The sequence below is a fragment of the Eulemur rufifrons genome, chromosome 2, assembly GCF_041146395.1.
Source record: "Eulemur rufifrons isolate Redbay chromosome 2, OSU_ERuf_1, whole genome shotgun sequence".
Lineage (NCBI taxonomy): Eukaryota > Metazoa > Chordata > Mammalia > Primates > Lemuridae > Eulemur > Eulemur rufifrons.
In genome coordinates, this window is record NC_090984.1 from 124,994,019 (window position 1) to 125,016,561 (window position 22,543).

The window sequence follows — 22,543 nt, forward strand, 5'->3', positions numbered from 1 at the left end:
ACCCCGACCCTTCCCTTTGCTCGTACCCCAGGCTCAACACGTGTTCCCAAAATGCCCACCTCGCACCCCTCGTCGGCCACCCTACCCCCAGCCCCACCCCCACAGCGGCCTGCCGTGACCTCCTCGTCCCACTCCTGTGCCTGTCTCTCCTTAGAGCCAGAGGCTGTGACAACCCAGCCCCGCCCCTCTGGGAGGTTACTGAATCCAAAGTCCTCACCGGCCCCCCAGGCCCTTAGCCGGCGTCCCCCCCTCGGTGCTCTCACCCCGCTGACCTCCTGGGCCCTGTGCGGACTCGGCGTGCCCGCTCACGCCCTGGGCACCTGCCCAGCTCTGCCTGGACGCCAGCCCTTCATGACCTGCCCTGGCCACCCCGGTGGAGACAGCACCATCTGTCGCTGTGTGTTCCTTGTTCCTCACAGCACTGTCACTGTCACCCTGTCACGGCTTGTCCCCCCGCCCTTAGAAGGTAAACCCAGGAGGGCAGGGGCTGCATCCCCAGCGCCTGGAGAAGCACCTGGCCCAGCGGAGACACACACACCTGGCACGAATGCAGGGCAGAAGATGGACGTAGGTGGAGTCGAGCAAAAACGCAGAGCAGAACAGCTGAGCCGCTACAGACCAGCTGGTGTCGTAGACAAAGCTGTCAGGTCAGCAGAGACTTGATGTGGCTCAGACACCTGGGAGCAAAGCTACTCCAGGTAGGACGATCACCATGGAAGCCTCCCTGGCCCCAGACACGGTTGCCCAGGATTTATGGTGGCCAGTGGTGGCTCTCAAGGGGACGCCAGATGAGTGTGTGTTAAGGAGCCTCTTTAGCCCACAGCGGGGGCCCCGGCAGGTGTTAGGCTTGAAGGAGACGTCCCGTCCCGGGACAGGCACACGTGTGAATCGGGAGTGTGGAACGTGCAGTGGGGGCAAAGGTGGGTTTCCACACTGTGCGCTGCATTGTGTCCCCACAAAGTCATAGGTTGAACCCCTGAACCCCCAGCCCCTCAGAATGTGACTCCGTTTGGAGATAGTCTTTAAAGAGGTGATTAAGTTAAAATGAGGCCCTAATCCAGTCTGACAGGTGTCTCTGTAGGAAGAGGAAACCTGGGTGCCTGGAGCAACGTCAGGGACTGGTGGCTGCACGGAGGAGGGACCCCGTGAGGACACAGCAAGAAGGCACATCTGCGCACCAAGGGACAGGCCTCCGGAAGAACTAGCCCTGCCGGCACCTTGGTTTTAGACTTCCAGCCCCCAGAACTGTGAGAAATAAATTTCTTCCCATTACAAATTACCCAGTCGGGTATTTTGTTATCGCAGCCGCAGTAACAAACACAGACGCCGGCGGGACAGAATTCACGTGCTCGTCCGCAGACAAGATCGCGTGTGCTCTGTCTGTCCGACATCGAAAGAATGCTCACGGAGTCAAAACCCAGTAGGGAAAGTCTCTTTCTGGGGACTGTGCGGCTTTCCACAGCACCTCGGGGTGTGCCACCTGGGTCCTGCCATCTGGGGCCACGCCCCCAGCTGAGACCCTCCTGCCGCTCTGCAGCCCCGGCTGCCCGGCCCTCCTGGGCTCTCCCGGGGTGAAGTCAGGTGGGCTCCAGCCCTGGGGGGTCCTCTCTGGCTCTTGTCCCAGTTGGTGGACGAATGTGCAGGTCAGGTGGGGGCCACCCAAGGAGCGGACGCCGGGGCATGGCCGACCGACCGTGCTGGCTTTGCTGGAGCACCAGGGCTCGGGGGCAGGGCGGCCCCCACTCTGCGCTCTGCTCTCCCAGGTCCTCTGGCGCCGTGGTCAGCAAGTCACGTGGCGTTTACACCACAAGTCACAGCTACTCAAACACCCGGGGCCATGGGGAGGGCCGGTAGCCCAGGGCTGCTCAGGACCCTCCGCCCCCCTGCAAGGCCCTGCCCCCTCCCGGTTATGGCAGGACGGCGCCCGCCCTGCCCAGCCCCTCCCCGCCCTGCAGGACCCGCCCCAGCCCTCCTGGGCCGCCCTGGAGCACCGGCCGCCCCCGAGTCCCCCGTCCCCGCGGTCCCGACATGGCGCGCGCGGTGGAGCCCGAGCGGAGGCTGCTGGCCATCTACACCGGCGGCACCATTGGCATGCGGCGCGAGCGCGGCAGTGAGTGGGGACCGCCCCGGGCGGGGGTGGCCTCAGACTCGGGGAGCCCTGGCCCCTCCTGCTTCGATGGGGGTCGTGGTGAGGGTCAGTGAGAAGAGGGTCTGGAAGTGGCTCAGCTGCATGGCGGGGCGGGGCGGGGCAGGGTGGGAGGGTCGTTCTTGCTCTGTCTCCGCCCTGCAGAGGCCACCTCGCCCCTACTGAGCCGCTCCCTGCACCTGGGGAGAAGAAGGAGGCTGCAGACAGCACCTGTGGGCTGCCCATGGCCAGCACCCTGGGCACCTGGCCGCGGCCTGTCCCGTGCTGTAGCTGCACCCTGGGGGCGGGGGCCCCTGGAGCCCTGGGATGTGGGGCTGGGAGGGGCCCCAGAGCACGTGTCTGACCCCTGTTCCCTGGACAGACAAGCTGTGGGAAGGTGTTCAGAGGCTGCGAGGACCGCTCCCTGGGGACCCCCAGAGGGTGGACGTCACCTCCCCCCTTCCCTGCGCCTGGCCCAGCAGTAGAGCCTCTACTCCCTCCACCCTGGGGACGGACGCGTGTGTTCACACGCAGGACCTGGTCTCCGGGAGTCGGCCGTGTTTCCTCTGCCCCTGCACCAGGCCCGGGAGGGGAAAAGAGACTTTGATGCTAGAAAGTCGGGATGGGGTGTGGGTTTTGAGACCCAAAAAAGCCTTCGAAGACCCCTAGGGGCCACGTACCAGGTGCCTGGGTCTTCAGGCTCCCGAGAGGCAGCAGCCCGTGCTCAGAAGCCCCTTCCTCGTGTAGCTCAGGAGCAGCCAGCCTGTCCCCGCCGCGAAGACCCCGTTTTCTGAGCCCTGGGAGGCGCTGTGTGCACTGTCAGGCGGCCGGAGCCTGAGGCCTCCTGGGAAGCAGCTCTTCAGGCCCAGGCCGGTGGGAGCCGCCGCGGTGGCTTTCGGCAAGGCTTGCGGGGGGGGGGGGGGGGGGGGGGGCGGGCAGAGAGCCAGAGGACGAAGGGGGAAAGACCTAAGATCTGGTCCCTGCTGTCCCCCGGAAGAGGGGACAGCGCACACTCACGGAGCCACAGGGGACTGGGGTGCCAGGGCCACGGGAGGCCGGGGGTCCTCAGGATGCTCTCCTGTGTGACTGCTGGTCAGCTGTCCTTCAGGGACATGCAGATTGTGACCCGGCACCTTGGCTTTTTTGCCCAAAAACGTGTGTGAGGTGAAAAGGCTCCCAGGAGCAAGGGCAGCTCCCTGGCCAGGGCCCAGGCCTGCAGGCCCCCAAGCCCCTGCCCTCTCCGCGCCCCCGAGTCAGGACCCCGGTCCCAGAGCCCAGGCAGGCCGGCGTCAATGATTAACGGCTCTGCTGACGTGGGCTCTGGCCCCCAGCGGGCTGCAGAGGGAGTGTGGCTTCGTGGGCAGCAAAACTGTTTGGATTGTCGCTGTTGGGACAGTTTCTGCACCTGCTGGTAAACAGTGGCCTGCCAGGCAGAACACGCCCTGCCAAAGTTCAGGAGGGCAGGGGTGATGGCAGCAGGGACACACTTTGACCCGTCCCTTCTCCGAGTGCAGCAAAGGTATCACAGGCCTGGGGGCTTCGTGAATCAAAAACAGCCGATAACCCCAAGCCCGAGCCGAGGCCGGCATCAAAGTCCTTGTGGGACTGCTTGCCCCTCTGCGCAAAGCCCCTCGTGAGCCCGGCTCCTTGCAGGCCTAGCAGGAGGGCAGAGCCGCGGGCCAGGCCCCGCCTTTCAGTCCCCGCTGCCCACGGCTTCCGCTCTCCCCTCAGGTGGCTGTGTTTGTCTGTTTGTCGGGCACCAGGGACTCATCACCTGCCTGTCTAGACCGGGAAGAGCCTCAGGCAGGGGGCAGAGGGCTCGGGTTTTGCAGGATCTGAAGCTTTTGGGGGACCCTCATTAAGGAAAGTAATACAATTTACAAAATCAGAGTGAAAGCTGATATTTATTTAGAACAATAAAGGGTACCACAACTTTCCAAAAAGCCAAGAATATAATGAAATGCAGAAAAATAGTTGTGCGTTAACGTCCTGATCCTCCTTCATGGCCCTGTGTCCCGGTGTTTCGGTGCGAAACACTCTGCAAGGCCAGGGGAGGGTGGGAAGGGGCTGGAGCCGGGGTCGGGGCTTGGGGCAGGGATGCGGAGAACGGCCGGCAGGCGGCAGACGGGGCGCGTGGTGGGTGAGGAACGCAGCCTGCCGGGACAGCAGAGCAGCGCTGTCTTCCCTGGCCGAGTTGTGGTTAGTTAGTCATGTGGCAGTGGGAAACAGGTGCAGCAGGACGGGGTGGAGTGTTGCTGCTGGGGGGTGGGGGAGGATGGCCCAGGAGGGGGATTTGGGGCTGGCTGGGGGCCCTGGAGTGGGGGCCTAGGGGTCAGGGCTGAGCGGCTGCCCCCCAGGAAATGAGTGGTGCAGTCAGGTCTGTGGGCAGAGAACCGGCCCCTAGCCTAGTGTGGGGTCCGACTCTGATGGCGGCGGGGGGACAGACTCTGATGGCAGCTGGGGCCGGCGAGCCTGGCACACGCATCTTTGTGGGTGAGGCCAGCACCCTCCGGAGCTCCTCCAGGGGAATGGGCCAGGCGCGGACCCACAGCTTCGTGTGTGCTCCCTTGGCTGGCCGGGCGCACTCCTCCCTGGTCCTCACAGCATTTTAGAGGACACGGGAACCCCAGGGCACGGGCGCGTGGGGAACCCCAGGGCGTGGGCGTGTTGGGGCTTATGAGATGAGGAGCTGCAGGCAGGTGGCAGAGCTGGTGGTGGTTGGGCACTTGCTGTGTGCTGGGCCCTCTGGTTTGGGGGGCTAGGGAAGGGGGCCCGGAGGAGTCACACACAGTCCATGCCCTCCAGGAGCTCGAGGGTCAGCAAATGGTGCATGTGGGAAGGGCACTGTGGTCTAGGCATCTGGGAGGGCTTCCTGGAGGTGGTGTCCTGAGCTGGGCCTTGAAGCACCTGCTGGGTGAGAAGTGGGGTGGGGCAGAAGGACTTTCCAACAGAGCCAATGACGTATCTGTGGGCATAGTGGGAGGTGGAGGTGGGAGAGTGGGGGCACATGGCGGGGTTCCGAGACAAGGCTGGAGAGGGCAGGGCCCCATGAGCCTTGGTTGGGAGTGTGGGCTCATTTGGAGACAGGGTGTAAGCAGAGGCAGGATCTGGGTGGAGGGCCAGACACCGGGCTGAGCTCCTGGGGCTGTGCGGGCATGAAACAAGGACTCAGCCTCGGCTCTAAGGCAGGAAGCCGTGGCTGCTGTGGCTTCCATGCATGGCACAGCTGCCCGTCCTCTCAGGGGCCCGGTGGTCGCCGTAGCCCTCCTCCCCGCCTCTGACTTTCTCAAAGGCCAGAGCCCCACCTGGCCCCAGCGACGCCAGCCCCTCACCACACGCTCCCCTGGACTCTGCCTGCAGTGCTCGTCCCTGGCAGGGGCCTGGCTGCCGTCCTGAGGACGCTGCCCATGTTCCATGATGAGGAGCACGCCTGGGCCTGCGGCCTCCCTGAGGACACCCTGGTGCTGCCGTGAGTGTGGGCCCCTCTGGGGTCCCGGGCAGTCCTGGGGGCGGTGGGGGAGCAAATCCTGAGCTGGACAGTGCCAGCTGGGCCGTGCGGCAGCCTCCGGGCTCCAGTTCCTCAGCGCTCCCGTGAGCCACATGCAGGAGCCTGTCTCTAACGTCCCCTCACCTCCGCGGGGCTTTAGGGCTGGCCAGCAGCCGGCTTCCATCAGAGCCCGAGCCTCGCTTGCCACCGGGAGGAAGGCAGGGCCTGCGGCTGCACCTGTGCCTGCTCCCGCCTCCCTCCCGGCCTCCTCCTGTGCCCCCCTAAGCCTGGGCTGGTTCAGCACGATGAGGGGCCCCTGTCTAGGGACTGTGCCCATCAGGAGCAGGTGGCCCCCCCCTCCAGCGTGGAGGTCCCTCCACTTCTCAGCTCTAGGCCAGCTCCTTGGTGCCCTGGCAGATGGCGGCTGCCCTCCTGGCAAGCCGGCCTCCTTCTAGCATCTCCCGGCTCACCACGGGTGGTCCCAACCTCCCTTTCCAAGCTGGCTGGGACCGGGACACTGCTCGGGAGCAGCCCCTCCTGGCCCATCTCCCCCACGCTCTTGGGGACCACAGCCCCTGGCCCTGGGGACTCCAGGTGGAACGGAGGCTGGGCCCGGTGCTCTGAATGCTGGGAACTAGCCCATGTGCAGCCACCGGCGCACGTTCTCAGGTGCAGGGTCCTCCGCTGGGCCAGAGCAGAGCAGCGGTCAGGGGCTTCCGAGCAGGAGAGCGGAGTGGGAGCCCACCCTCTGCCTCCTGCAGCCGCGCCAGCCCAGACCAGAGGGTCTTCTACACAGTGCTGGAGTGCCAGCCCCTCTTCGACTCCAGCGACATGACCATCACCGAGTGGGTTCAGATTGCCCAGACCATAGAGGTGGGGCTGCGCGGCGCGGGCGGGGCTGGAGGGCAGGGCGGTGTGGCCCCGCGGGCTGTGGTGAGCGGGCGGGGCCGGGCCCGCCTGCAGAAGCAGCCCTGGGTCCCCGGGAGGCGCAGTCGGCCTGCCCCGCCTGAGGCCGTGGGACAGCGGGCAGTGCAGCTTCAGGAGCGGGCCAGGTCCCCGGGTCACCCCTGCTGGCCCAGCCTTCCCGGATGCAAGCGGGGGCGGGCAGCGAGGGCTGGGTCCGCCGCCCCGTTGGTTCCGCCGGTCCCAGGAGAGCTGGGCACGCTATGCAAGCTCCCTCCAGCGCCCAGCAGCTGCGCGTGCCCGGCCCGCTCTGCTAACCCTCACCCTAACCCTCACCCTCACTCTCACCCACCGTAACCTTCACCCTCACCCTCACCTTCCCCTTCAGCCTCACCCTAACCCTCCGCAGCTGTGTCTCAGTGGGTGACAGGGCCACAGGGTGTCTGGTGTGCTCGCCGCGGCGAACCCGCCCCAGCACAGCCCTGCCCCCATCACGGCCCCGCCCCATCACAGCCCCGCCCCCAGCACGGCCCCGCCCTCAGCACAGCCCCGCCCCCATCATAGCCCTGCCCCCATCACGGCCCCGCCCCAGAACGGCCCCGCCCTCAGCACAGCCCCGTCCCATCACAGCCCCGTCCCATCACAGCTCCGCCCTCAGCACAGCCCCGCCCCCAGCACAGCCCCGCCCCCAGCACAGCCCCGCCCCCATCACGGCCCCGACCCATCATAGCCCTGTCCCCATCACGGCCCCGCCCCAGCACAGCCCCGCCCCATCACAGCCCCGCCCCCATCATAGCCCTGCCCCCATCACGGCCCCGCCCCAGAACGGCCCCGCCCTCAGCACAGCCCCGCCCCAGCACAGCCCCGCCCCCAGTACAGCCCCGCCCCCATCGCGGCCCCGCCCCATAGAAGCCCCGCCCTCAGCACGGCCCCGCCCTCAGCACAGCCCGGCCGATCCCGTAGCTTCCCGCCCTCCCCGCTGCTGCTGACCGCCTGGGAAAGGCGCTCTGGGGAGGACGGCCTAGCTGAGCCCGGCTCTCGGAACTGAGCTCCCCGAAGCCGGGGCCCGGCCGGCCCAGCCCTGGCCGCCCCCGAGGAGGTGGCGGCCAGAGAATCGCCGCCATCGCTCCCGCGGGGCTGCCGGTGGGCCCGGGGGGCCTTCCCTGTATCTAGAAGGCCCCCGCTTGCCCATCAGTGTGCTGCCCCCTGCCCAGGTGTGTCCCAAGCAGCCTCCCAGGCACGTGTGGCCCCCAGCAAAGGCTGTCCCTCAGCCCTGTGCCCAGCACGTGTGTCCATGCCTGGCCTCCCACGGGGCTGCCCTGGAGGCAGTGGACCCTCATCGCGGCCCTCCAGGAGCGCTGAGTCCAGACCGGGGCAGCCCCCAGGCTGACAAGCCCTGTGGGTCGCCTGTCTGGGGGGGGCGGGAAATCTGGGGGCCATTCCTGCCCTTGGGGATGTCCAGAGGCCCCTCACCCGCACCACCGCGTGCTCTGAGAGGAGCCACAGCGCCAGGCCCGGAGAGAGGGGTCCTGGACTCCAGGCAGGGCTGGCCTTCCAGAGAGTCTTCTAGGTCCCAGGGGACAGGGTCTCACCTGCGCGGTCCCCGGGTCCCTCCCTCTGCATCCGGGTCCCCACCCTGCTGCCCCGCTGTGCCTGTCCCAGGAGGAGGGACGGTGGGGAAGGGGCTGGCCTGCCCTGAGCGCTGGGCCTCCCACAGAGACACTACGAGCAGTACCATGGCTTCGTGGTCATTCACGGCACAGACACCATGGCCTTCGCTGCCTCGGCGCTGTCCTTCCTGCTGGAGAACCTGCAGAAGACCGTCGTCCTCACCGGGGCCCAGGTACCCCAGGGGCCTGAGCCCGGAGTCGGGGCATCCTGAGGCCACGGGACAAGTCAGTGCTGGTGGGGGCTGAGGTGGGACCCTGGGCTTCCTCCTCATTCCAGCAGCTCCCCAAGGCATCTCCTGCTGGCCTTTGCTGGCCAGGGCTTGTGGCTCTGTCCTGCCGTCCCTGGGGATGAGGGCCATGGCCTGCTGGTGGCCTTGCCAGCACCCAGAGCCCAGCCCTCACTCAGCCCTGCTGGCACCAGGCATCCTTTGCTCTCCCCGATAACGGCCCGTTTCCTGCTGCCCACTGTGACTACCTGACATTCAGCACGGTGGCCGGGGAGGCCCTGGTCATTTCTGCGACCTCTGTCCCTCTCTTCACTCTTCCCACTGTGGTTCCCAGCAAGGCCATCCTCAGGGACCCTGATGCCCTTCCTTTTTCGCCCTAACCCAGCTCAACCCCCCAAAGCCAGGGCTGGTGGAATGTTCCAGAAAACTGCTGGATTTGAGGGAAGGCAGCAGGGGAGATCATTAGCACCTGCTAGAGGCTGACTTGGAGTCCCTGTTGCCGGCAGGTGGCTTCACAGGAGCAAACCCCAGTGCCGTAGGGCCAAATCCCACCCGAGCCCTTGGGGATCCTTCCCCCGCAGGGCAGAGGCCCGTGTCCCTTTGAGCAGAACCTGCTGGCAGCCCCGGAAAGCTCCAGGGAAGCCCTTTCGCCAGGTCTGCCGGCACTGTCCTGGCTCAGCCATCCCTGCTGGGTCCTCCTTGTCCTCCAGGGGTCTCGAGGTAGCCCTTCTGGGAGCAGGCCAGGCCCACTGCACCCACTTTGGCTGCGGAGCCCCCCCTGCTCTTGCTGCCTCCTGTCCACATGCCGCAGCTCCTGTAGGACGACTGGGGCTGAGGTCAACTGTCCTCTTCCCAGCCCCTCCCAAGCCCTGGGGAGGAGAGCTCCATGCAGGCTTCTCCAGGGGGACTGTGGGCCCTGGGAGTGTCCACACGAGTGTCCTTCTAACCCTCACCCTGGCTTGTGATGAAGCATCCTTGTCCCTGTTACACCAAGGGGAAACTGAGGTTCACAGGGTGGGGGCTCACGCCCGGCCATGCACCAAAGAGTGCCCTCCTGAGGCCCTGCCCTGATTGCTCCCTGGCCGACTTCTCCCTGGCGACTGCACACCCCAGGGCAGACACAGGCAGCGGGGATGGAGCTGGACTGTGCCGGCTTCCCTTAGGAGGCCCCTTCCATTGGCCCCACCCCCAGCCACCCCCGGCTCATAGTTCTGCTGGGGGTGGGGGTGAGCTCTGGTGTCTAGGGGCGGGGGGCTGCTAGGCTGGGTAGCCAGGTGGTCCTGGCGCAGGAGCAGGAGGCCTGTGACACGTTGCTCCCAGTGTGGGGACTGGCTGGCCCCTCCTGCTAGCATTGGGCACGGGGACCCCCAGGGAGCAAAGGGAGGCTCCGGGCAGAGGCTGGCATTGCCCCAGCATCAGCAGTTGTTGGCGGCCTTGGAAACGGGCTGACTGCTCCAACCCCACCCCAGCGGCCCTGTTCCCTCAAGACCCCAATCTCCGTGCCACCCCAACCAGCCCAGGCCCGCCCTGCCCTCCTGTCCCCCAGCCCTGGTCTGGAGGCACCCCGGCTGGCTGAGGGTTGGCCTGGCGCGCTGAGCCGGGCCCTCTCGTGCTCCCCGGCCTCAGCCCCTCCGTGGCCTCCCCGCCAGGTGCCCATCCACGCCCTGTGGAGCGACGGCCGCGAGAACCTGCTGGGGGCGCTGCTCATGGCCGGCCAGTACGTGATCCCGGAGGTGCGGCCTGGGGCTGAGTGGGGGGCGGGGCTCGGCCTCTCCAGTGGGGGGCTGCCCGGGGGCCCCGAGCTGTGCGCTTCCCGGGGCCTGGACCAGGGTCTTGTGGGTGTGGCGCTCAGGTGGGACCTGCAGGGCAGGGCCCCGGTCGGATGTTAAAGATTTGTCTTTCTCCTTGTCAGTGATGCAGTCACTGTTCCAGACCTCAGGAGAGTGAGAGCAGAAGGGAACAGTCACCCCTAAACCTCGCTCCCCAGAGAGTGCATTTTCTCCCACATTTGTTGTTGTAGACATTTATACTTATATTTGTGGTTTGTGTGCAAGTTTCCATGGAAACAGGCTGCACCCTCTGCAGCACCTTTCCTGTTTCCTGTGGCGTCACAGGGAGCTGTCCCCACGCCAAGCGGCGGGACCCGGAGCCCGTTCTTGTCTTTAGTGCGTCTCCCCCAGGGCAGGAGTGGGGCAGGCGCTTTACCGGAGCGGAGCGCGGCGTTTCCAGCCCGGTCTCAAGTCTCACTGCCGGGCGCAGCCGGGTCCCTCCTGGGGGAACAGCGCGGGCCCAGCTCAGTGCCGGGCAGAGCCCCCCACCCCCCAGCCTGCAGGGACTCGCATCCACCACAGGGAGGCGTCCTGGAGTCTCCCCTTGGAGGGGAGCGTGGTGCCCGCCCTGTGACCAGCCACCTGCACACCCAGGGCCCGGTGTCCCTAGGCCCCTGCAGGCTCAGGCTTGCCCAAGGGGGTGGCGGGGCTACAGGGGGCCTGTGCTGAGTGGCCATGTGAGTGCCTCCTCCTGGGAGGGTCTCTGCTGGGGTGGGTGGGGGGACAGGCCAGCCTCCCCCCAGCTGGGTGTCCCTGTGGATGGCAGGGAGGATGCAGGGGTCCAGGGTTGGCCAGCTCAGCCCCGAGTCCCGGCCCTCCCTTCCTGCAGGTCTGTGTGTTCTTCCAGAATCAGCTGTTTCGGGGCAACCGGACCACCAAGGTGGACGCCCGGAGGTTTGCGGCCTTCTGTTCCCCCAACCTGCCGCCTCTGGCCACTGTGGGTGCCGATGTCACCAGTAAGCCCAGCCAAGAGCAGGGCCCCAGATGTGTGCATGGGCTGCTGCGGGGACACCGTGCCTGGGATTTGGGGGTCCCCCTGAGTGGGACAGGGCACAGCACTTGGTTCTGCCCTGGGCTGTGGAGAGGGTGGGCCGCACGTGGCTGCACAGCTGGGGCCTCAGCAGTTCACCCCAGGAGCAGAGGCGAGGCCTGGAGAGGAGATCTGGGGACCTGTCCCTCCTGTGTCCTGCCCCATCCACACGGCCCCACGCCTGGGAGTTCCTGCCAGACCGTCTGTGGCCCTGCTGCACCCCGTCCTCCTGGGACACACGCTCCTGCCCTGCAACCTCGGCCCTGGGCGTTTCAGGGGAGTCGTTCTGTCCTCTGGGCCTGTGGGCAGCCCAGCTGTCCCTGTGGGGCCAGCGATGTCTCAGCCGGTCCTGTGTCCTAAGGCTTCCCTGGGGGAGGCCCTGGGTGTAGGGGCAGCCTCGCAACTTGGTATCAGGCCTCCTCCAAGACTCAGGGCCACGCTCCCAGGCCCTCCTGGGGAGCCTCTGCCTTCCTGGGCTCCAGGCCAGCTCCACCCCCGCCCCCCAGGCCTCTCTCTCCTCCTGTGATGGGGAGGCTCTCAGAGTGGCCGCCTGCCCGGCCCCTGGTGCTTCAGCGGCTGCTCCAAACATGCCCTGCGTCTCATGGCTTCCTGACTGAGCGCGTGTCCTGGGGCTGGTTTGGGGCCCAGGACACTGGGTCCTCTGTCCTCTCCCCACTCAGGGGTCCTGCCCGGGGAGGCTCCAGGGCCTGCAGAGCTGGCCTTCCTTTGGGGGCCTTTTGCCGCCTTACCCGGGGCTGGGCTCACCGAGTGCACGGCGAGGTGCGGCGGCTTGTCCAGAAGTGACGCGGCTGTTCCCGTTTGACTGGGTGACTGCGCGTCCCAGCCCACTGGTGGGTGGAGTGCCACCGCCCGTGCCGTGAGCTGTCTGGGCCTGGGCCTCGGCGGGGCGCGTGGGTCGGGCACAGAGTTGCGGGCGGCCTGGAGGGCAGTTCCTGGGGAGCCTCCTGGTGCTGCAGGTGCTGTCCTGCCCCGCTCCGCGGAGGAGCAGACCCTCCCAGACAGGGCCCGGCAGCCAGGCCTTGACTTCCAGAAAGATTCCCCAGACACAGGCAGGGACCCCGAGGAGTTCCAGGGCCTGGCATGAGGAGGGGCGGGAGGGGTTCTGGGCACATCTGGCTGGCGGGGCTGTCAGTGAAAACAGATAAAGGCAGGTGGCTCTGAGAGCCGCCAGCGTCTTTGGGTCCCCAGCCGAGGCATCGTGTGGCAGTCCGGGCTCGCTGGTAGGCCAGGACTTGCTGGTTGCCCATGGCCCCTTCAGCAGGACCGGACAGGAGGAAACCACAGAAGTCCCGGCCCCAGTGCCTGGTTCTGTGGGTGGGAAACTGAGGCAGAGAGGGGCAGGGCCACACAGGGAGGTGTTGGCCCAGCCCTGAGCCCTGGCTCCTCTTCTGGGGCTCTCACCCTGGACCTGCCAACCCTGCCACTCACTCGGGCCCCTTCCCGGGAGTGAAGGCCCAGAACACGTCAGCGCGTCAGCGTGTGTGCAGCACGGCAGCCTGCGGAGCCAGGCTGGGCCCTTTGCCCACTGAGGGCCCGAGCAGTGCAGAGGCTTCTTGCAGGAGGTGGCCCATGCCGGAGCTGGTGCGGGACTGGCTTGTCTGTGCTGGGTGGTGGCACTTGGCCCCTGCAGCCCGGGAAGGAGGGGCAGCGTGGAGGTGTGGGCGGCCGCCCTGCAGGCCCGGCTCCCGTGGGGACTGAGTCATGCCTTATCTGGGGCTCAGGAGTGGAGCTTCTGCCAGTGGGGACCCCGCCCCCTGCAGAGCATGGAGGGCTTCTCTGTGGGTTCCAGGGCTTCTGCCAGCACCATGTGCCAAGCCCGCATGGGCCTCGGGCGCAGGGCTGCAGAACAGCTTCCCGGGCCCAGCGCTGAGACCAGCCTCGAGGGGGAGGCTGCCCCCGCCCCTCCGGCCCACGGTCCTGCTGGTTTCCCACCTGTGCAGGTGTGGGAACCCGAGGCCCCGCCCCCACGCCTGATGTCAGGCTGCCGGGCCGGTTCTGGCACCCGGTGTTGAGAAACCCCAGGCTCTGCCCAGGGTGTGGCTGCTGGGGCCCCTGGGCAGGGGGCTGCAGGCTGAGTGTGCCCCTCCCTCCTGGAGCCGGCTGGCGGGTGCACTGCCAGCTCGGGCTCCCTGTCTCAGGCTTGTCCTTGGACTGTCACTTACCCTCTGGGGTGAGGGGCTGGGCCGGCCACCCTAGGCCACAGACAGGGGCTTGGTGCTTAGCAGGCACCCGACCACTGTCTGCCCGGCGCTAAGGCAGGGCGCATGGGGGCTGGGGGTCGTGCTGGCCTGAGTTTTCCTATACGTCCGAGGCACGTGCTGTCCACGCCAGGCCCCCAGGAGACCCACATACTCACCCTACCCTGCTGGGGCCCTGTGGGGTCTCACGCCATGTCACCAACACGCGGGGCCCGGCGCCCTCCTCTGTGCACCGGAGAGGCCCCTCCCTGCACAAGCCAGGCCGCGCCAGGCTCTGCGGTTCTGAGGTCCTGCGGCATGAACCCCTCACCCTTTGGCTCCCAGAACACAGTCCCTCCTCAGGGGCTGTTTGGGACTTGCTGGTGGGCCTGGCCTGGTCACCGGGCCACCGACCCTCCTCTCTCAGCCCCAGGAGTGTTGACAGCCACCTCCTGGCCTCCAGCAGGAGGTGGCAGAAACAGCAGGAGGCCCAAGGGCTGCCTTCGCCCTGCGGGTGGGAGGAGCGGCGGATGGGGTCCTGTTGCCCCATTGCTGTCCTGACGGTGCCCCAGGCCAGGCCCTTCCCCTCTCTGGGCCTCAGATTCCTGGGGCTGGACCGGAGGGTCCCCAGGTACCTGCTGCCCAGACAGGCTCTCACCTCCCTCAGTGAGTGGGGCCACCAGTGTCCACCTCTGCTCCGCTGGAGGCCACCAAGTGCCCAGAGCCACAGGAATGGGGCCTGCCCTTGGCACCGGCCTCTGAGGGTTTGCAGGCCAGGCCTGGCCCGCAGTGGCGCAGGAGGCTGGGAGGCCGCGGGCAGCTCAGGGCAGCCCTCTGGACAGCACCTCCGCACGGCCAGCTTCGCGGGGTGCTGACCCCTCCACTTTCCATGGGGCCTGGGACTCCGCCATCAGCCGCCCTGGGTGTGGGGAGCCGGCCATGGGCGCACGTTAGGCCTCTAGGATTTGGGGGTGAACTGGATGGAGCCTTTCTTTCCCCAAAGGTGGGGGTCCCAGAACACTCAAGCATCCACTCAGGCACCGTCGACCCACAGCAGTGGCGAGGGGCAGGGGCCGGCCGGAGAATGCTGCCCTGACCGCTCCTGGGGCTGCCCGGCTGGGCCCCCTCTGCCCTCCCCCTCGAACCCCCAGGCAGCCTGCACGACTCAGCCAGGCCTCTGTCTCTGCGGGGGTCCCCCCCACCCCTGCCCCCTCGCACAGCCAGCCGAGATTCCTCCTGGGGCCCATCGCCCTGGTCACTGTGTCACTCTTGCTTGGCCATCGGTCTCTGGACTGAGAGCACCTTCTCCCTGGGCCCCGTGCACACCTCGGAGCCTGGTGCAGGCCCGGGTGAACCGAGGGCCAGGTGGATTTGCCCCAGGGAGGGGGGCGGGGCAGGAGGGCCGGGCGGGCTGGGGTCTTGGCTGGGAGGTGGCTGCAGGCCCCACACTCGGCCCTTCCCTGTCCCCACAGTCAACAGGGAACTGGTACGCAAAGTCGGCAGGAAGGCACGGCTGGTGGTGCACGACAGCATGGAGCGGGACGTGGGCCTGCTGCGCCTCTACCCCGGCATCCCCGCCGCCCTGGTAGGGCCGCCCCCCGCCCTGCCCCTGCGCCCAGGCCTGCGGCCATGCAGACAGGCATTCCTGTGTGAGAGTGTGGCGGGGGGCAGCCCGTCATGGCTCTCCAGGTGCCGCAGCCGTGGGCGCCTGCTCTGAGCCCAGCTGTCCCGGGAGCTCAGGAGGCACCCGGCTGCTTCTGGCCTGGGGCCCTCTCCTCGGACGGCCAGGAAGGCCCACATGGGGCAGGTGTGTTGGCCCCAATTGCCGTAGAAGGGGGCAGGGACCCTCACCTTGGCCCTGCCGCCCCCCAGGTTCGAGCCTTCCTGCAGCCCCCCATGAAGGGCCTCGTCATGGAGACCTTCGGCTCGGGGAACGGGCCCACCAAGCCGGACCTGCTGCGGGAGCTGAGGGCGGCGGCTGAGCGCGGCCTGGTCATCGTCAACTGCACCCACTGCCTTCAGGGGACAGTGACCTCGGGCTACGCAACTGGCATGGTAGGGGCAGGGAAACCGAGGCTGGGGGAGGAAGGGACGGCCTGCAGGTCCAGCTCTGTGACCCGCAGCCCGCCAGCTGGGGCACATGTCTGGCAGGCTGGGAGGGAGTGCGCAGCCCTGCCACGAGCCCCGTCCTGCAGGCCATGGCAGGGGCCGGCATCATCTCAGGCCTCGACATGACATCGGAGGCTGCCCTGGCCAAGCTGTCGTATGTGCTGGGCCAGCCGGGGCTGAGCCTGGAGGACAGGAAGGAGGTGCGTCCCCTCGGCTGTGGGCACTCGTGTGTGCACACGTGTTGGCTGGCTCCCGAGGGTGTGCCCGGGGGCCCAGTCCAGGGTTGTGTGCCTGGCTTGGGTGGGGGAGCAGGTGGGCTCTGTGGTGGGGAAGGGGAGCTCTGGGTCCAGGCCCTCCCCAGCCCTTAGCCGACCGCGAGCTCAGGCACCACCTGTCCTCGCACCTGCTCTGGGGAGCTGCGGGTCCTGGCCCGGGCTCCCTCCCCTGCTGCCACCCTTTCCTGGGGGAGGCTTGACACAGCCAGCCCCAGGCTCTTGGGCTGCAGCCCCTGGGGATGGGAGAGGCCGTTGGGGCCTCAGAGACCTTGGTCTGGTGCTGCTGGCGGGTGGGGCTGGCCCGGTGCGGGAACCTGGCCAGGATCCCAGCCCAGCCTTAGTTCCAGGCCCCTCGCAGGCCCTCAGCCCGGGCTGGGGAGCCTGGCCCTCTAGGCTGGTCTGGGCTTCGTATCTGGCCCTGGCAGTGTCTGCCCGGCCCTGGGTTCTCTCCCCCAGCTGCTGGCCAAGGACCTCCGAGGGGAGATGACGCTGCCCACAGCTGACGAGTGCCGGCCCTCGCTGCTGGGCAGTACTTGGGGCAGAGGGGTTGCCTGGCTCCTCAGTCTGGGTGGCAGCCAGGTACTGCTGACGGGGTGGGAGCGGCACAGGGTTGGGGGCGTGTCTTAGCGCCAGATTGGGCCCGTGCACCCCCTGGTCTCGGTGGGACGTGCCAGGCACGAGCCACTGCAGTCATTCCAGCCGTGAGCTGAAACCCGCCAGGCAGGGCCTGGTTCGAGGGCCCAGGAGGAGAGTTTAGGGTCCATGGTGGGGATTTGTGGGGATCCACGGACAGCAAGCGGGAAGGGACCAGGCCACATAGAGGAGCCTTTCCAGCGTGTGGATGGGAGGCAGACAACAGGGTGTCTGGAGGCCGCTGCTGGCTGGGCCACTGCCCTCTGACCCCCAGCGCTGGCCCTGGGTGCGGGGGCTGCCTGGGGGCTGGGCCGGATGTTGCCTGAGCAGGGGGCTGGGGGGGGCGGGGCAGGTCCCACACCTGCACCTGGGGACCTGGCAGCCTTGAGCACTCCCGTCACCACCAGTGTGCACACCTAGGAGGGGAGGGGTCTGCAGGGGTGACTGGGGCCTCCCCCGCACCCCGCACACTGCCCCAGCGTCTGGGCGGAGCACTGGGCCTGGCATGGGACGCTGGCAGTCGGAAGGGAGCGGGGCTTCTCCGTGCTGCCGGGCCCGCTGCAGGCCTCCCGAGCCTCAGTTTCTCCCCTGCAGGGACAGTGAACTGCGGTGGTGTTAACTGCCACTTGCTGGGCGTGGGCAGTGGTCACATGAAAGGGCCTGGCGTGTGTGGCCTGTCATTAGGGCAGCTGCCTGGGGCCCCAGGGCCCCTAGGGACGCAGGCCAGCAGCAGCAGCCCTGTGGTCAGGCCAGGCCGTGCCTGCTGGGTGTGGTGGCACCTTGGGGCCTCTGCTGGGACCCTGGCCTTCTGGTGTCTTGGGGAGCTCCTAGATGACAGGGTGCCAGGGCGGGTGCCCCTTCCAGGAATGCGGAGCAGGGCCCTTCCTTCCAGGTGGCTGGCGCCCTGCCCACATGCCGCCAGCTGGTGACTTATTCTACCCCCTACAGTGGTGGAGACAGAGGAAAAAATGAACCTTGGAGGGCGGGTGGCAGCCCTGGTCACACCACTGGGGCCAGACAGTGGCCTCGTGTCCTGGCCTCTGCTCCATGCTAGGGGGACCCACCGTGTAGGGGAGGCAGGGTGCACATAGTCCTGGGGATGGTGGCTCTGGCTGCCTTTTCCCCTGGGGGCCGAGGACCCAGAGGGAGGCATGGGTCCCAGGTGCCACCATCACCCACCAGGAGGCAGATGCTGTGCGAGATGCCCTGACGCCCAGCCTGGCCTGCGCTGCAGCCCACGCCGGTGACCTGGAGTCTCTGCAGGTGCTTGCGGCGCTGGTGAGCCTCACAGCCCCGGGCCAGCCCCAGCCACACAGGCCGGGGGTGAGGGGCGCTGGCCCCCTGCGGGCAGAACGGCCTCTCGCCAGGGCCACTCACCCCACTAAGCGTCTGCCAGGCTGGGCAGTGGTGCTGTCCTGCTAGCAGGTCGGGCCTCTCTGCAGTGGAGGGGGTGGGCACAGTGACTGAGCCAGGCCCCCTTGGGGGTGCACCCGACCCTCCCATGGCCTGGCGCTGCCCAGCCCTCCCTCAGGGGCCACGTGGCCTTGTTGTCACCCTAGGGCAGTGACCTGAGCCTGGAGGACTTCCGCGGTCAAACCCCGCTGCATACGGCTGCCCAGGGGGGCCATGCCAGGGTGGTCAGCATGTTGCTACAGAGAGGTGTGGACGTGAATGCCCGTGACAAGGACGGCCTAAGCCCACTGCTGCTGGCCATTCGGGGCAGGTACTGGGGGCAGGGGCTGGACAGAGCGGCCGGGGCAAGCAGGTGCAGATGGGGCGCAGAGAGCCTGCTGGCCTGCCTGGGGACAAACAGCTTCCCCGGGCAGAGCTGGGTGAGGCCAAGGATGCCTGCTTCCTGGAGCCATGCCTGCCTGGCAGGCACTTTGGGGACACAGGACACTGGCAATCGGGCCTCCCTGTCCTGCAGCGGGGCCAGAGCTGGGGTCACCGAGGCCTCTGCCAGGGCTTCCCCACCCTGAGCCTCGGTTTCCCCGCCTGTGGCGTGTGCTCATGTGTGTGTTGGGGTGGGGACTCCCCGTGCAGGGGCCGCAGTGAGGTCCATGTTGAAGGAGGGTACTCACAGGTGGGCGGTCACCACCCAGGCGCGGGGAAGCTGGGCCCAGGGCCGGGCAGGCCTTGTCTCCCCATCCAGCCCCGCCAGCGACCCGCTCCCTGGGCTGCGTCTGGGGTGCAGGCCCAGGCGGTCGGCCAGCACCGGGCCGGAGCGCCAGGCGCTCAGCCCGCGGGTCCTCTGGTGGGGCCATCTCCTTTCACAGGGCTGTCCCAGGCCCACTCCCCGCGTCCCTCCACGTGGGCCGGGCCTGGCGGCTGTGGACCGACAGTCACAACTCAGAGCAGGTGGGAGGGAGGCGGGCAGGGCTTGGCAGGGCCCATCCCGGGGCCTCACGTCCTCGAGGCCTTTGAGGGTCAGGTGGGGCTCCCCTCGCAGCCCCTGCGGGTCCCTCTCCATTGCCCAGTGCGCTCTTCTCGTGACAGGCACCAGGGTGTCATTGGCCTGCTGCGGGCGGCCGGGGCCTGCCTGTCCACCCAGGAGCTGGAGGACTCGGGGACGGAGCTGTGCAGGTGAGAGCTTCTGGGGGTGTGGGGACAGGACTTGGGGAAGGGACGAGGGTGTGGGGGCTCCGGAGGAGGGAGGGCCTGCTCTGCAGACGGGCACCAGCCTGGCTGGCGGGAAGAGGTGTCTGTCCTGGGCACGTCATGGGCTGTTGTGCCCCGCTGAGAGAGCAGTCCCGCCGCGCGGTGTGCACGTGTGTGCACCTGTCGGGGCCCAAGGACGGGGGTGGGGGCTGCGGTGTGGGCTGGGCGGAGGCTGGGCTGCATTTGGGGAGGTTGGGGTAGGTGGGGACAGAGGAGCTGGGCCTCGGTGGCGGGGCCTGGTCCAGTGACCAGAGACCCTCCTGCCTGGACTCACGGCAGCCAGTTGCCAGGGTGCCTCTGACCTCCCCGCTGCCCTGGGTGACCCGAGGTGACCCGCGGCAGGCTTGGGAGACTGAGGAGCGGGAGGCCCCAGTGCCTGGCTGCAGACCCCAGCTCCCCCTCCTGCCCCCGCAGACACACGGCTCCCCCTGCTCCCCGCCCCGCCTCCCCAGGGCCTGGAGCTGGCACGGCCTGCTGTGCCCACCCTGGGCTGCCCGCGGGCGGGGCCCAAAGGGGAGTGGGGAGAGGCAGAGGCAGGAGACCTGGGCAGGTGCAGGGTGGCGGCAGGTCGTGCCAGGGCGGGGGTGCTCCACGTGGCTGGGCTCTGTGTCCCTGGAAGTCGGAGGAGAGTCGGGCCTGGGGAGGGGTGGCGATGGGGACCCAGGCCGCTGGCTGGGGGAGTGGACTGGGTGCCTGCACAGCAGGAAGAGGACCCGCAGCCCTGGCCTGTGGGCCACCCTGCCTAGACACAGGGGCTCAGCCCTCCTGCCCTGGTCTTCAGTGTCCCCAGGGGCAGATGTGGCCAGCCGCCCTGCCTTCTCAGCCAGCAGGGGATGCGGTGACCGGAGGGAGGGGCTTGGGCCAATCCTCTGGGACCTGCACAACCACTGGTCTTGGCTTTGAAGGGACTTCTGGGGTGACTTGGTCCAGGGCTGCACCCAGGTGGGCCTTGTTGGCTTCACTGACAGATGGGGAAACTGAGGCGGTAGCCAGGTTCCACGCGAATGGCTTGGGAGTGGGCTTGGCCTGCCCGAGCTGCTCGGCTGGACGTGGTGTGGGAGGGGGCCCCTCAGCCAGGCCTCCCTGGGGCCAGCGTGTGAGAACTTGGCCTCCCCGTCCCCCGCGAGGCCCATGCAGGGGGCTCAGGGCGGGCCCGGGGCGGGGGTAGGGCCATCCTGCGTGATTCACCCAGAAATCACCTTGCCACTGTGGGGGCGCTGCTGCTGTTCCCTGCTTAGGAGCGGAGTCACTGGGCCTCCCCCTCCCCTGCCCCCAGCACACGCCTGGTGTGGGCCTCGCCCCGGCCGCCTCCCGGGTAGGGTGGGGGGGGGTCCTTCCCAGCAGGGGTGTCGGCGACGAGGACCCCGTGCGGCTGCACGGCCGCCTTCTCCAGGGCAGGTGGGCCCGGACGCCTCCCAGCAAGGACTCCCCACACGGCCTGCTGGGGTCCAGGGCGCACCCCAACCCAGGGTGCCTCCCGTGTCCCCACCTGTGAGCCACTGGGTGCCTCAGACTTTCCTGCTGCCGCTGCGGACCCGCCCGGGAGAGCCCTGTTGTGGAATGTGAGACTGGCGCGGGCACTCGGCAGTGGCGGTGTCTGTGTGCCCGTGCGTGTGCTCACGTGTGCGTGTGCTGTGTGCTGGCGCCCTTGACCCGTGTCACGGTCTCACTCACTGGGTGAAACCAGACTCCTGCCCCAGGGCCTGGCCACCGCTGGGTCAGCTGTTTGGGGCTGGCTCTGTCAGAGAGGCCCGGGCGCCCGGGGCGAGGGGTGGGCGGATGGACAGGTGCCCGGCAGGCCCTGACAGCTCCCCGGCTCTCCCCAGGCTGGCATCCCGGGCAGATGGTGACGGCTTGTGGGCATGGTGGCAGGCAGGGGCGGACCTGCGGCAGCCGGGCTACGACGGGCGCAGTGCCCTGCATGTCGTGAGTGCCCCCACTCCCTGCGCCTTTGATGAAGGCTGCCACCTCCAGGAAGGCAGCCCTGACTGGCCCACCAACTCCCCCGCCTCTGCCCCTCCCCAAAGCCTGACTCTCAGGAGCAGGAACTGCCTGGCTCTCCTGGCCCGGCACGAGGCCGCCCTGTGTGCATGGGCAGGGACGAGGGGGCGCCCGGGTGGGCAGGGGGCGGCAGGGGCCAGGGTGCTGGTCAGTGCACCGAGGCAGCCCCTCCCCACGTGTCCCCCACAGGCAGAAGCAGCTGGGAACCTGGAAGTGGTGGCCTTTCTACAGAGCCTTGCAGGGGGTCACTGCTGAGGCCCCAGGCCCAGTGAGCCCCCGCCCTGCCCCCAGTGAGTTCTCAGCAGCTGGATCCTGGGGACAGAGCCCGAGGGGGCTGGGATGGACCAAATATGCCCAGGGTCTGCGGAGCCCCTCCTGTGGGCCTCTGGGGCAGAGCACACAGTGTCAGGGTGGGGGCGGAGGCAGGAGCAGACAGGGAGGGCTCCCCAGAGGACAGGCAGCCTCAGACCTCCTGCGTCCTGTCCAGAGAGGCTGCCCTGTGCTGGACCAGACGTGGGCATCAGAGGGCCCTAGCCACGCTCCAGAGGCTTCCACGGCTCACCCTGCCCACCCGCCCCGGTGGGCCCAGGCTTGGGTGCTTCCACCTGCCTCCCAGGCTGGGCTCCCAGGCCCGGCCCCCGGCTCCCTCCCACACCGGAGGGCGCCCGGCTTTCCTGTCTGCCCGGCCTTCATACACCGCCCGCACCTCACGTGTTCTCAGGAAAGAGGTCTCAGGAGACCTCACCGTTTCAGGAAGTGCTGCCTGGGGTCTAACTTGAAGCCGTCCTGCTGCAGCACAAGCCATTGCTTTCCTTCCTGTTGTGACCTGCTAGGGGAATCTCGGGCACCTGCCCCACTGGCTCTTGGACTGGGAGGTGCCCCCACTGCTGGGGCTGCTTCCCACCTGTTTTCATGACAAAACCTAAAGGTCTCTGTTGGGCAGCGTGGCAATAAAGTCGTTCTGGGGACTGCTGGCTCCTCAGGTCCCCCAAGCCCAGCTCTGAGTGGGTCTGTCTGGGTCACAGGAGTGTGGAGTGTGTGGGGACTGGGCCCCCAGGCTGGGGCAGAGGGCCCTGTCTTCAGCACCCTGGGGTGAGAGAGACAGCTAGTCCTTCTGAGCAGCCTGGTGTGAGTGTGGGCCAAGTGGGGTGGGGCGGGGTGGCATGGGGAGGTGACGCTAGGCAAGCTGTCCTCCTTTCCTAGCCGCCCCTGCCGGCATACCTGGGTTTGCCCAGGCTGCTCCCTCCTCCAGACGACCTCTGCTCTTCTCTTCTGCTCTCCGGCATTTCACCTCCTCCAGGCAGTCCTCCGCCCCCAGGGTGGAACCTGCTCCTGTGTGACTCTCTCCTCACGGCCCTTCCTGGTTGCTGTCTGGTTTTCCATCACCCTAGTGTCCCT

The 22,543-nt window shown here is 67.9% G+C and overlaps 1 protein-coding gene across 8 annotated transcripts; it reads left to right on the top strand.

Moving 5' to 3' along the window:
- The first annotated feature begins 739 nt into the window (after positions 1–739).
- Positions 740–21,940, top strand: ASPG (asparaginase). 8 transcript variants are annotated; one of them, XM_069490587.1, is made up of 16 exons: positions 743–2,110; positions 5,486–5,594; positions 6,374–6,485; positions 8,233–8,358; positions 10,062–10,145; positions 11,071–11,197; positions 14,942–15,054; positions 15,342–15,524; positions 15,665–15,778; positions 16,310–16,432; positions 17,669–17,764; positions 18,046–18,209; positions 18,983–19,069; positions 20,971–21,070; positions 21,335–21,435; positions 21,633–21,940. In XM_069490587.1, exons 1-15 carry the CDS (start codon positions 2,029–2,031, stop codon positions 21,398–21,400), a joined length of 1,686 nt encoding a protein of 561 aa, XP_069346688.1. In that variant the 5' UTR covers positions 743–2,028; the 3' UTR covers positions 21,401–21,435; positions 21,633–21,940. The 8 variants fall into 8 exon arrangements, with proteins under 8 accessions (XP_069346703.1, XP_069346729.1, XP_069346720.1 ...); XM_069490595.1 differs by having other exon boundaries at positions 11,089–11,197; XM_069490602.1 differs by lacking the exon at positions 17,669–17,764 and having other exon boundaries at positions 740–2,110.
- Positions 21,941–22,543: the final 603 nt, after the last annotated feature.

What these genes read in the sequence shown, in the direction of transcription:
- ASPG (XM_069490587.1), top strand. Translation starts at nt 2,029, where the DNA reads ATGGCGCGCGCGGTGGAGCCCGAGCGGAGGCTGCTGGCCATCTACACC. An exon ending in TCAGTCTGGGTGGCAGCCAG is followed by an intron (nt 16,433 to 17,668) that starts GTACTGCTGACG and finishes ATCACCCACCAG; the next exon opens with GAGGCAGATGCTGTGCGAGA. An exon ending in TCGGGGACGGAGCTGTGCAG is followed by an intron (nt 19,070 to 20,970) that starts GTGAGAGCTTCT and finishes GGCTCTCCCCAG; the next exon opens with GCTGGCATCCCGGGCAGATG.